General features: G+C 40.9%; 1 protein-coding gene across 1 annotated transcript in view; it reads right to left on the reverse strand.

Moving 5' to 3' along the window:
• Positions 1-14,084, reverse strand: part of CFAP43 (cilia and flagella associated protein 43) — a 97,429-nt gene that overhangs the window by 19,437 nt on the left and 63,908 nt on the right. The window contains exons 21-27 of the mRNA XM_058543946.1: positions 12,012-12,116; positions 10,864-10,980; positions 9,693-9,923; positions 7,904-8,110; positions 6,123-6,212; positions 5,747-5,827; positions 5,001-5,126 (exon numbers count right to left, since the gene is read on the reverse strand). Coding sequence (XP_058399929.1) covers positions 5,001-5,126; positions 5,747-5,827; positions 6,123-6,212; positions 7,904-8,110; positions 9,693-9,923; positions 10,864-10,980; positions 12,012-12,116 — 957 coding nt within the window. The remainder of the gene's footprint in view (positions 1-5,000; positions 5,127-5,746; positions 5,828-6,122; positions 6,213-7,903; positions 8,111-9,692; positions 9,924-10,863; positions 10,981-12,011; positions 12,117-14,084) is intronic.

Raw genomic sequence — 14,084 nt, forward strand, 5'->3', positions numbered from 1 at the left:
TGTAACTTTTAAAATTTGATGTAACTTTAAATTTACAGAAAAGTTGCAAAAATAGTACAAAGAATTCCCATATACTTTTTACCAAATTAATCAATTGTTAATATTCTGCCCCATTTGCTTTATTAGTTGCTCAATATCTCTTTCTCTCTCTCTCTGTATCTCTTTTTTCTCAACCATTTGAGAATAAGCTGCAGTTATTCTGTAGACTGTCACTCAGTTTAGGTCTGTCTGACGTTTTCTCACGCTTAGATCAGGTTATGCATTTCTAGCAGGATCACTATATAAATCATGTTGTATTCTCAGTGCACCACATCAGGAGACATGATGCTGGTTTGTTTCATTATTGGTGATATTAACTGTGACCACTTGGTTAAGTAGTGTCTGCCAGTTTCTCTATTGTACAGTTACTATTTTTCCATTTGTAATTAATAAATTTGTGGGAAGATACTTTGAGACTATGTAAAAAATCTTGTTCCTCATCAAACTTTTTTTTTTTTCCCGAGGAAGATAGGCCCTGAGCTAACATCTGCCAATCCTCCTCTTTTCTGGCTGAGGAAGACTGGCCCTGCACTAATATCCATGCCCATCTTCCTCCACTTTATATGGGACGCTGCCACAGCATGGCTTGACAAGCGGTGCGTCGGTGTGTGCCCGGGATCTGAACCGGTGAACCCTGGGCCGCCGCAGCGGAGCGCGCGCACTTAACCGCCTGTGCCATCGGGCCGGCCCCAGCCTCATCAAACTTTTATCCACCAGTTTTGGCATCCATTGATAATTCTTATTTGAATCAATTATTACTATGATGATAATAATACCATTATTATTTTAAACGTATTTTGAAAACCCAAGTTCTCTCTGTGCTGGTTTAATAAAGGAAAAGACTGACTCTGGGAAGATGATGGAGAGAGAAGTTTAGCAAAATGCAGAGAGGCATATGATGCAAGGAGAAACATCACCCAAATTAAGCTAATTAAGCAATAAAGAACTATTAAAATAAAACAAACACAGAAAAAGCACACCTCAGGGTCAATTTGCTTGTAATAATTTATAACACTATCTCAAAGGAATGGAAAATGTCATGATTGTGGCCTCCTAATAGTTTATCAAAGTCATGTGTTCCTGGATAACGGAAGCATTGTCCATGACAAATGCCAAAGACTCAGCCTGCCAAGGCCAGATTGTCCAAGGGCCCCAACCCACTCTTCTTTAAAACACTCAGATTCCAGGCCTTTGAGGCTCTCTGGTCTGAAAGGAACTCTTTATGATGTCAAAACAGCCTTTTGCTCTGTTCTTCAAATACCCCACACTCTTCTCTCTGCAGGCCCTTCTCATGTGCTTTCCCATCTGTCTGCTTGCTCTCCATTCCCTGCTCTTCAACCTATTCATCCTTTCTCATTCTTCCTACATAAGCATAAGTGCCACTTTCTCAAGGAAGCCTTCCTTGGGTCCTGTCTTAGGCACTGTTTTGAGTCTTAGAAGCAAAGCCTGGAACAGGATTCCAGTGCATGTGACTTCTGCAGGGAGGGCTCTTTTGGAGACACCTGTAAGGGGGTGAGGGAATCAGGCAGGGAAGGGACAGGAGCTGAGCAATGATGTGCTCTCAGGCAGCCCAGCCTTGGCCTGATTCCCAGGGGTATAAGGATAAATAGAGAGATTCTGCTGAGCTGTCCCAAATTGGGCCAAGGGGGCTGGACTTTTGTACCCTCATCTCATCAGTCAGTCACTGGCTGTCCTGGGTGGGGGCAGTGGTATAACCTTGAAGGTGTCTCTGGATAAGGATGCCCCTTGATCAGTCAAGAGCAAGGTGCCAGAGAAGGTCTCAGGTGTAAGCCTTTAGCTGCAGCACTCATAGCAGTGAGGGGATGGGCATGCCAGCCTGTAAAGGGACCTGGTGAACACCAGTGGCCCTGATCTAAGTCAGTGCCTCTGTGTTTACTGTCATAGATGGCACCTGAACTTGTCCTTCATGATTTATCACATTGTAGTTAAATAATTATTTTGTGAACATCCAGTTAATATAATTGCCTCCTCCCCTGGAGAGCGAGCACTGTGAGGGGCGAAGGCTGTGTCTGTCTATTCACCACATGTCCCTCGGGACCTGACAGTGCCAAGCACATAGTGGGAACTCAAGGAGTATTTGTTAAAGACACGAGGGTCACTTTTCCTCAAACATTCCTGGGAAAATCTCATTTTGCCTTAAAACGTCTGCATCAGATGCTGAGAAATGAGAAGCAGGGGAGATGAGAGATGGGAGACCAAGTAGAAGGTATGGATGAACAACACAGAATGTATCACATCAAGAATTTCTCCCAGCCCTGAAAAGCCGTGGCCTGCAATTTAAGCAGGTATTGTTCTAGCCGACCAGACTGTATACTCCTGAGGGCAAAGGCTTTATCCTTTCATCTGCGGAGTCCCCAGGCCCTGGGAGAGTGCCTGGCACATCATAGGTGTCAAAAAATTCATCCATTCATTCAAGAAATATTTATTAAGTGCTTACTATGGGTCAAGCATAGTTCTAAAAACTTGGAATACAGTAATGGACAAAAGAGACCAATTCTCTTCCCTTATGTTATATTCTAGTAGAGGAGGCAGGTAAGCAAACAAGTAAAGAGGAAGTAGGCTGGGTGAGATAAGTATTCTAGAGAACAATAAAGCAGGGTGAGGAGGAAGAGCGAGATTGGGCCGGAAGGGAGATGAGGTGACAATTGAGTAGAGAGCCAAAGGAAGTGAGACAGCAAGCCATGCGGCACGTCAAGGCCCTGCAGCAAGAATGAGCTCTGAGTGTCGGAGTCAAGACTCTGCTGGGTCTTAGAGGACCCAGCCAAGGAGGTGGGAGGAGCTGGTGCAGTTAACAAGGGGGAGAGTGATAGGAGATAGAATGGGATAGGAGTCAGGGGTGGGGGAGAGCAGGGAAACCGATGCCATAAATCAGGTGAAAGATGACAGTAGTTTGGATTAGGGTGGGAGTGCTAGAGGTGCCAGAAGAGGAGTTTCTGGGAAATCAAGAATGGGCTTGAGAGGCAGAGGTGCAGTCTCAGGTGGTACTGCTTCTGGGGAAAGCAAGGCAGCTTGGAAGAGGCAGTCTCCTTTTTGAGACTTGGGGATGAAGGGAAAGAAGGAAGGAAGAAGTGGAGATTAAGAATCCTGCAGAAACTAAAGAAAATCATGAAATCAGAAGACACACCAGCCCCTTCCCCCTCAAATAAGAACACCATTGCATGAAGAACTTAACTTTATATGAAATTGATAATTAGCCACACAAAAGGAAAAAAAAAAGAGATTAGTCCAAATAACTTCTGAATATACTATGTGGGTGGTCCACCTTCAGTGGATATATCCTAAGAACAAAAAGAGGTACAAGGAAATCTTAAACTTAGTAGATTTGCTTTTGGTAGAGGCATTTTATGTATATTGTAGGACTGAGCATATGAATAAATATATTTATACTTTGGGAACTAGATTTTGCACTGAGAAAGGAGATCTAATTATTAAATGAAGGAAAGAGAAGAACTCTGTAGTATATTGAATTGGAATTGGAGGTAACAGTATGAAGTTTTGATATCATGTATGTATATCATACAGATAGGTAGATAGATAATCATATATATATATTCTTAGCTCTGTCCACAGAAATGATCTCGAAGCCATGATCCCTCCCTTCCCCAGTAGCAATGAGCTCATCTGGTACCAAGATTTTGGTTTTTAAACACCAATTCCCAGTAAAAAGAATCAGGGATTCTTAGAAAAATAGCTGATTCCAGGTGCCTAGAACATCCTGTTGTGTTAGAAAGGAGAAAGTGCTCAAAAACTTATGGGAACATGTCAAAAGGACACAGATGACAACTTGAAGCAGCTCTGAACACTTAGAACTTCAAAAAGAATATGACAGTAATGGATTAAAAACACATTAAGTTTGAAAAAGAATTTTTAAAAAAGAGTGGGCCTGGGATGGGACAGAGGGAAAGCTCTTCTTTACAGAAGAATACCAACTAACAAATATGGAATAAATGATAGAAACTAGAAAGGAACTATTTTGCAATCATTATAGTAATAGTTGATTCAGGTAAGGATCATCAATGGATGTCAAAAGACAGGATGAACAGAGAGTCACTCAGTCTCAAAACATCACCCCACAGATTGCTTATTAAACACAAAGGAGAAAGAGAACTTATATAGTGAAGAAGTCTGGAGAACACCTCTTTTCCAGTGATCATACTTATCACCAGTAATGGGACCAACTGACATCAGGTGCTTCCTGATACCATGCACTGAGGACACAGCACCACCAATGTAGTATTATTGTCCAAAATATTTTATGTGAATCTAATCATGAGCAAACAATCCAATCCAAGTTGAGAGAGAGTCCAGCAAACAACCTGCCCGGAAAAAAATGTCAATGTCCTGGAACACAACACACAAAGCCATAGAATTGTCCTAGATTAAAGGAGACTAAAAGGATGTGAAAATTAAGTGCAGTTAATTATATTTTTGGAGATTGAGAACAAATCAAACATGAGTACTACTGAACTCAGATGTAGATGGGGATGGCAAGTAGACTTTTGGTGATGAACACGATGCAGTCCATATAGAAGTTGAAATATAATGATGTACACCTGAAATTTACATAATGTTACAAGACAATGTGACCTCAATTAAAAAAAACAGATGTAGATGATATACAGCAGTTCCTCAAACATACTATGATAGGTATTCATTAAACATTTGAAAAATGAATGGAGGACCAGATGAATTGTAACAATGTCAGAAATGTTGAAATCAATAAGAATTAAAAAAAAAACATTGCAATATGTTCTTTTTGTTTTAAATTATTCTAACTCTTTAAATTTATCTCCACCCACTTCCTCAAATTCTCTTGAGAATTTAAACTGAAACACTATCCTCAAGCTACTCAAGACACTGAGAAAATAAAGAACACGATTTTAAAAGATATTGAAACAAACCCCCAGATATGACAGATATTAATTCTTTACATTTCTGACCTTTCTGTACTTATCTCTTTCTTCATTTAACTCTTTGACTTTTTTCTCATAGTCTTTGAATTGTTTCCTTTCCTCTTCAGACCATAAAGCATCAGATTTTGCCATGAAAGCAGGTTGAGGGATCACCTGAAGATATAAAGGAAAACATACACTGTAGCTCAAACATATACGTAGCAGTACAGGAAAAGCTCAGAGTTATCATTGCAGTTAAAAAAAGAGCCCTTTAAAAGTGTCTAGTTCTTCACATTGGCAAGACAATGACCTGACACTTTGACCAAAGGATATGAAAAAATATTACAGCTGTTTTTCTATGATTTAAGCAAGAGTGGGCAGTTTGGGATGTACCCAGACTCTTAGGTGACAGGTTTGGAGGTGTATGTTGATATCTTCATAGCTAGAACTATGCCTGAGCTCCAGGGACACCTATGCAGGTATCAAAGAGGATGTTTCCTGGTGTACCCAGAGAATTACAGGTGCAGCATTATCCCTGCTTTCTGGAGAGACCAAAACCACTGTGGTTGCTTGTTTTTGTTCATTTGTTTGCTTTTTGTCAGATTGGAAGGCAAGCCTGAGGTTTCACATTTCTGATTTGCCTCATGTGGTATGTTTATAAGGTATGGGGAGTTTGTATAACATTTGTTGCTGTAGAATTTTTAAAACTCAGGTTTGTATAGACAAAAATGGTCAAATTTAAGTAGCTCTCTCCACCCCATTCCACCTTTCATAAGGATGTCAAGGAATCTCACCATTCTCAAAATGTCTTCCTTCCTAACTTCCAGAACTCCTCCCATCATGTCCATCAGGGCTCGGTGTCTTGTGCTGGGGCCCTGGAAAAGAGCCGGAGTTGGGGAGGATAGCTGAGACAGAGATCTGACACTCCAGTGGCACCAGGAGCAGCCGCCCACCCCATGTTAGAATGACTGCATTTAGGATTGGGGAGGTTGGGCAGTGGCCTGGAGGGGAGAGAAGGCGGCCACCGAGATTCCAGTGACCCTTGACCATGACAAATGCCTTGATGTGTTTCTACAGTGGAGTACAAGTACAAGGCTATTCAACCAAATCAGGAACAAGTATCCCTAAAGGAAAGAGGGTCTTAGGTACCATTTGAGCAAAACTACATACTTGTGACAGAAGCCGTTGCTCCATTACATGGGTTGCAACCAATTCTGCTTTGGCTTTTTGCCATGGATTGACATGTTTGTGTGCCGTAATCTGAAAGAGAAATGTAGTTTCCTGCTGTTATTCTTCCAAATTTCAAACCAAACACTCTTTCCACACACTGAAAGGAGGTTGGAAGTTATCAAGGGGGATAACGGGACTATCTAGATTTCACAATTTCCTATCTGGGAATGAAGACGAAGTCTAAAATGAGAGAGTTGGAAAAACAGATCATTACTTCTCTATTAGCTCTCAAAGCCCATCTCCATCCATAATGAGATTACAACAGGGGACTTGACTTAGATTAGGGGGGTGAGGAAGGCATTCAAAGTTGTGTCATCTAAGCCAAATCCTGCAGGATGGGGGTCCTGAGAGGTCAATAGCTTGGGGCATTCAAGGAATTGTGGGAATGCAAGTGTGTTCAGAACAGAGGAAGACAGGGAGAGCAGCTGGAGAAGGGGCCCGGGGTGGGCAGTCAGAAAGGGGCTGTGGGTGTTATCCCAAGTGAAATGAGCAGCCACTGCAGGGTTTAGGCAGGGGAAGGACAGAATAAGTTTGGCTTGTAACAAGACCACTCTCCTGAATGTAGAAGGGATTAGAGTAGGAGAAGAAGCAAGCATGGTGGGTTAATCATGCTCATACAAAGTGACCGCCCGGAGCAGGACCCTGGTGAGAGTGCAGAGTGCGGTCCTTGCTATCACCGTGCTCCAGAGTCTTAAGTCACATGGCAGGAGTCTGGTTCTGGAAAAAACGACTTCCTTAAACAAGTTCAGTAGAGAATAGAGGTTAAGAGGATGTACTCTGAAGCACGATGGTTTGGGTTCAAACTGCAACTCTGTTACTTACTAGCTTTGTTAACCGTGGTCAAGCTACTTAACCTCTCTGTGCCTCAGTTCTCTCATCTGTAAAATGGAGGTAATATTAGTACCTATCTTATGAAGTCTTTTAATGATACATTAGTCTCAATCTATCTAGGGCACTGAGAATGGTGCCTGGCTTTTAACAGGGACTGTATAAATGTTTGCTATTACTCCTAAGCAACACTATTACCTTTGGCCCCAAAGTAATCAAGCTGGTTTCATGTGAGCAAGGGGTTTTCTTTGAGTATCGTCTAGCATTTTTTACTTTTTAGCAATGAAATATGGTCATATTTAATTGTTTTCTTTAAGCATTTACTTGTAACCACCTCTGTGCCAAACACCTTTTAAGAAAGCTGTCCAGCGAGCCCCTTTTCTCTGGGATCCATACTGCCCCAATGACCTAGATAATTACTGGAGCTCTACCAGCCTCACTCCCACAATGTGATCTGACCTCTCTGGGTACAGGCACTGGGCCAAGGAGCCCCTTCCCAAGCAAATCTGGAATTGGGACTAAGAGATTCTAGTTCAGATCTGCTGCTCTCTTCAGTGTAGGAGATATAAAGTAGAAACTGCTAGAGAAAGCCGAAAGGCAGAGAGAAGTGAGCTAAGAGACAAAGAAAGAGGACTTCTGGACTCCCTATAAGGCTCCAGTCTTTGGTTCCTGTTTCCTTCCAGAGTTGGTGTCCGAATCTTCCCAGGACTCCAAGGGATTCACAAAAGAAATTTTCATTATTGCTGAGGCTATGTCAACTGTTTTTGTTACTTGTAACTGAGAATGCTACCTAATACAGTCGCTTCCAGTAGCACAAACAAGAAGATGAATAAATAAGAGCTTTGGAAGATGTCATGAGAGAAAGGAGAAGGGATAATGTAGCTAGTCAGTACCTCTCTATCCTCCACAACAAGGGTTCTCTCTGGCTTCTCATGGTCATCAAATTCTGGTTGCCAGACTGATTCGTCCAAGTCCAGATCGAAAATAATTTCTTGAATTCTTACATTTTTTTCCTTCACACGTGCAATTTCAAACTCTTTTTGTTTATATGCAGCATCAAACTCATTATTGAAAGCAGTTTTTACCTTGTAAATGATATCCTGAAATATCAAATGTTACTGTAGACACATCACATATTATATCTTTACTGGTAACATGATCCTACAGTTTTACTTTCCCTCCAAAATCATTTTACAAACTATCAGTAAATTAATATTTCCAAAATACTGTTTATATTATGTGATTTCTTGGTTCAATAATCTACAGTGCCATCCTGCCACGGGTAGGATTAAGGCAAGAGAATAGCTGTTATACCACAACCTACTTCCCAAAATGTAAGCTGTAACTCAATATACAGGTATGTTGACAAATGCTGAAGTGGATGGTGGATACTTGGAGGCTCTTTGGGCTATTCTCTCTACTTTTGTGTATGTTCTAAAAAAAATCCATCATAAAATATTTAAAAAGCAATATATGGTATTTAAGTTAGGAAATGTCTTTTCTTTGGAACCCCGTTTGGGGGGATGTGGGGAGGAAGAGATGGCCTACAGAGGCTGTTTGGAGAACCTCCCAGAGAAGCACAACCACACACAGTATTCTTCCTCTGTATGGACAGGTCATTCTCAGGTAGGAAGGGGACCCAAGCTAGCCAGCTGGATCAGACCATTACTAAGGTGGCTGTAGGTCCAACTGGATTGCCCTCACCTCTGCTAATGAGCAGAATGATGGGTCAACTCAAAGTAGCCTTTACCATCAGAGTTCTGTCTACATATCTGTCCTACTGAAGATGAAACCACTAAAGCAGGGAGGACAAATGATCTTACACCAGAATTCCTCTTGGGCTGAAATTACCTTCTCATAGGGAAACGCCTTAATAAAACAGCAGGAAGGTGAGACCCTGAGGGCATGGGTCAGTAGAAGCTGAGCAACAAAAGAGATAACTAGACAGTTCTGAGTATAAATGCATAGGAATTTCAGGGGTTGGAGGAGAGGAAGAAGAGAAAAGGATCGGGAGAGAAAGCAGAGCAACATGGCAGGAGGCTAGAACTCAAATTACAGATATGGCTGAAGGACTTTCAGGAACAGAAATGGCCAACATTAAATTTCAAACCATCTGCATTGGTGCAATCTCAGTCATGGAATTTTCAAAAACCTTCAGTAGGCATGTACAGATACGTTCTGAGACTGACTTGTTTGCTTGAGAGTAAGGAGTAGGAGCTTAGAGCCTAAGGGATGCCGCACCTTATCCCTGAGCCCAAGACGTTACAGAAATCTTAGAGAGGAAATTGTATTCCCCCAGGTTAAGGGGATAGATAAGCAATCACATCTTGATCTTATAAGGAGGTCCTAATTGACATCTGGGTTACCTAGAAGATGGCATTCAAGGATTTCTTTTATCTTTGAGCTTACTGAAGATCAAAGTAGAAGAATAGTTTGTTTGTGCTGTCAGCCAGCGTAAGGTGTTGTTTAGAAAACCCGGTATCACAGAACCCAGTCCAAATGGATGAAAGCAACTCTAGTACACAAGCTCTGTTTAAAGAACATGGACATCAGCCACCTGGGTATTTCTCTACGTACGTTAAAGACATCATTTGATTGGCATTAGATTTCAGTTTGAGCCTTTGCAAGATACCTCATGGGGAGTTTTACAGATTTTCAAAGATAAAGAAAAAATTCACCCACTTTCAGTAATATAATCTGGTTGATTTTCTCTTCTCTAGAATGAAGTTCCAATTGGCTTGACAACAAAGAGGCATGTACCCCAAAATCAGTACTCAGACTACCAAGCAGGTAATTGGGCAAATTGGTATCTTTTACTGCCACATTGTCTCCTTCCTCTTCTTCATCCTCCTCTTCATGATGCTTTTTAATCAAGGTAATTGCAGACTGAACCTCTACAATTTCCTTTCGTAGCTAAATATAGAAAAAGACGACACAGAAATTATGCAATAATAAGAATTCTCTAAAGGGCAATTGTGTGACAAGTTAATTATTTCAACGACCATTTTAAGATGTTAAATTGTCCTGCCAACAACTGAATTCAAAGATAGATAGATCCTGAAGATGCTGCAGAAGAGATTAAAGCTGCAGAAACTAATAAATTGTGAATAAATCAAAAGAGTAAAAATTATCCTTGATAGTATGTAATATTTATATTTTTCTGTGAGGATGACAGCTGCTTATAAATATTTTGAATCTTTCTTGGTACTTAAACATTAAAAAATATACCTTCTCTTCATATTTTACAAAGGGCCTTATTCACGTATGACTGGTGGGTGTAGGTTAAGAAGAATTAAACATGCCTTCATTTTGTGTTTCAGAAAATGAATGGATGCAAGGTTCTGGCCAAAACAAAACTACACCAATGGGGCAGTGTGTTTTTTAGTGGTTTGATAGAGATTGCTGGTAAAAAAAAAAAAAAAAGCTGGAATTGCTTTAGCAAAACCATAATTCCATCAAAACGGATACTACTTCATCTTTGGTCAATTATCTTAAAATACAATCCTTCGTGATAAGAGAAGATAAAAAGAGTAAGAGAGGATGAAGACAACTTCTGACTAGGATAAGAACAAAACACCAAATCTCATTTTTTAAAGTATATCCCCATATTTGAGGGCTAGCCAGTCTTGTATAGGATATAGGCTTCTTGATTTATTGTGTGGATTTGGCTCCTATATTCATTAGAATATATTCTACAAATTAACAAGGAATGAAAATATAAATACAAACAATATTTAAAGTACAAACAATATTTAAATTTATCTTAAATTGTATTCCAACACAAATCTGTATGAAGGAGACTCTGAAATAAAACCTATCACTTATATAAACACATATATATTTAAAATTATACTTTAAGGCACTCTGTTTCAATCTTCTTTTGCTGCAAAACTCTCTTCAATTCTTTCAACTCTTCATCTGTGCGTTCTTTCATTGGGAAGTTCTCAACCACATAGGGGATGTGAAAACACTTGGAAAAAAAAAACAGGATGAAATAATATAATAATAGTACACACATTTTTAGTATGATTGTGTGTATCTGGAGTGGGGGATGTTTTCCCTGATTAAAATTAATTCATAGGTTATCATACATGAGTGAAATTGACAACGGAAACTTTCTTTACAACAATGTATGCCATCAGTATTGGTGTAAATTTTGTACAAAAATACTTTATTTCTAGAGCAGTGGTTCTCAACTAGGAGTGATTTTGCTTGCCCTGTCCCCCTCCTCTCCAGCCTCCCAGGGACATTTGTCAATGTCTGGAGACATTTTTGATTTTCACTAAGGGGGTGTTAGATGTTACTGGGGTCTAGTAGATAGAGGCCAGGGATGTTGCAAAACATCCTACAATCCATAGGACAGCCCCACAACAAAGAATTATCCAGCCCAAAATGTGCTGCTCTTGAGAAACCTTGTTTCAGAGCAATACTCAACCACGTAAACATAGGGTGACCATATATCTCATTATCCAAACGGGTGGAATATTTGAAAGTGAAAAGGGTGCTGTTAATAGTTACTCTAGGACTACAGGCATAAACTGGGACTTTTGGTTACCCTGCACAAAAAGGGGAATTGTGCTGGGAGGAATCTCAATGAAACAGCATGAAAAACAGCCTTTTAGAAAATATGAAGGCAGGCACAGGTAGAAATGTGAACAATATTATGTCCAGCTTTCAATCTGTGTGGAATGTGGGTGAGGTGGCTTTTGGAATAGACAGATATTAAGACCTGGATGCAGGTAGTGTCATAGAGGAAAGAGGTGCTAAGACAAATCCTAAGAGCTGCTGGCTTGGAAGCTGACTGAGCAGAGAGGGAAGAATGAGACAAGAGAAAGTGACACATCCAGGTGGAATTCAGTACAGGAAGGGCAAGTATGCTTTGAATGCTTTGCTTAAAGCTTTTTTTTCTTAAAATTATTATTTTTTAAAATTTTCTGCCATGAGACGTTCAATGAAAATTCTCATCGAGTAAGGTGTTGCACCTGGAGTTATAGCTGTTACCTTAAGAGCTCGACCTTTCACAGCCATCGAATTCCAGCATTCTTCTTTGATAAGTTCAGCCAAATATCTCTTGGCGAGGTTATGCATCTCTGTATCCTTTCTTATCTAGAAGAACATAGATGAAGGGGAAAGGTAAAATGAAAATGTGGCATCTTAAAAAAAATAATCTCAATTGTAAATTCACTAACCAGTCATGGCTGCACACTTAGTGGTAGAGTTAGATCTTCTTTCCTCAACACATTGAGCTGCCCTGCCCTGAGATGCACTTTGGGGGGAACACTTCCCTGTCTTTGAGAACCTTTCCTGAAGTTTAGTTTGGAGACTTGAGACTTCCTTCCTTGAGGATGAGAGTGTCAACATAAACACCTCTAAAGGCAGGCAGGTCCATATATGTTTGGCTCACGTGCTCAAGGCAGGCGTGCAGACAGTCTCATGGCCATGGTGGGCTTGATAGCTAACATGCACATTATCACAGATCTGGCAGGTTGGTGCAGGTGGGAAGTGAACCCACTGTGCCAAGTCTTCCTGTTTATCAGAGAACTTTGAAATTTGTATTTTTATGAAACTGCCAGATACCTAAATGTTGGCTTAATTCTTGTCAATGCATATTTGAGGTGCCAGTTTGTGACTTCTGGCTTGGGGTCTTTAGTGCACTTAATTCTTCTATTGTTTATGTCCACCATGAAATGAATGCTCCACTAGTGTTGGGGATCACATAATTTACCTTTTCCCATTAGAAACATATGTGTTACCTCAATTAGTTTTATCTGCATAAGTAATCCTATTACTTAATATTTAAGTGACTGAGTATTCTTATTTTAACAGAATTTGCCAAAAGACCTGTTATGGAAGTGAGGCCCAGCAATCTTGAGTCCTTAGCATTCTCTGCAGAACTTCTTTTGCATTTCACTTTGTTGACAGAATTATTAGCAAACAGGCTAAGAATAATATTCCCCAGATTAGAAAATGTCTTATTTACTCATTCATTCATTCATGTTTATTTTATTCGTTGTCTGATCAAACGACTTTCTAATTTACATTTTATTTCTTTTTTATCCATTGAGTTAACGGCTAATACAGTTTTAAATTAATTTTTCTTAAATAAATAGTGATTTGACATATCAATTGTCAGAACCTACCTGATTCCCACCCCACCTGGCCCTCCCTTCTCCGCTGCTGAGGCTACTTGATCGATGTCTCCAGACTCGTCCCTAATTCTGTGTTCAGGTTGTCATTACTGGGCTTTGGTCTTTTCCCCATAATTGGGATCCTGGCTGGGGCTGGCTAGTAGCCTGGTTCCTTTAGGACTGGGATCCCTGACTGGTAGGTGCCATTAACTTTTCCCAGGGGCTAGTATTCTGCTCTCACATGTGCCAGTCAGCTGGGTTTATGGTGCCATCTGCTGACACTGTTCTGTCCTGGATCGTCTGGTTCCACTATCATGCCCAATCTGAGACTAATATCTCTTCAAAAGCCTGGAGCTCAGGATAAATAAACAATATGAGAGAAACGAGCACGTGAAGAGCCCTTCTCTGTGCCAAAGCCTGCCTCAGAAGATCAAGGAGGCTCCTTGAGGGACGTGCAGGAATTTGATATGCGGCAAGGGGGTGCGTCTGAGGCGGAGGCACCAGTGGGGGTGGGGTGAGCAGGGTGGGTTCCTCAATGGTCAGTAGGTCAGCAGCCCAGAGGAGCAGGTTCTTGGGGCTGAGAGGTCAGACATGAGCTTGGAGAGAGACACCATGATAGAGTGAGGATGGGGGCAGGCACCTAACCCAAACTTATTGTAAAGTGATCAAGCTGAATGGGCTGGGAGAACTTGGTGCCAGAACAGGAGGGGGCTACCAGACCTGAGTGTAGCCAGGGCTGAGGTGGAAGAGCCTGAAGCCTGGTGGGCAGACAGGGAGGGCTTCCTGGCTCTCATCCAAGTTGTGGGATCTTGGCCAAGGGATTCTAGCTCCGAAGGAAGCCTCAACTTCCTCAAGTGGGGAAAACAATAAGCTACCTTGTGGGACTGTTGTGATGATCAAAATAAATAACATTTAAAAAGCCCCTAGATTAGGGCCAATCTAGTAT

The sequence above is a fragment of the Diceros bicornis genome, chromosome 6 (assembly GCF_020826845.1).
Source record: "Diceros bicornis minor isolate mBicDic1 chromosome 6, mDicBic1.mat.cur, whole genome shotgun sequence".
In the NCBI taxonomy this organism is placed as follows: domain Eukaryota; kingdom Metazoa; phylum Chordata; class Mammalia; order Perissodactyla; family Rhinocerotidae; genus Diceros; species Diceros bicornis.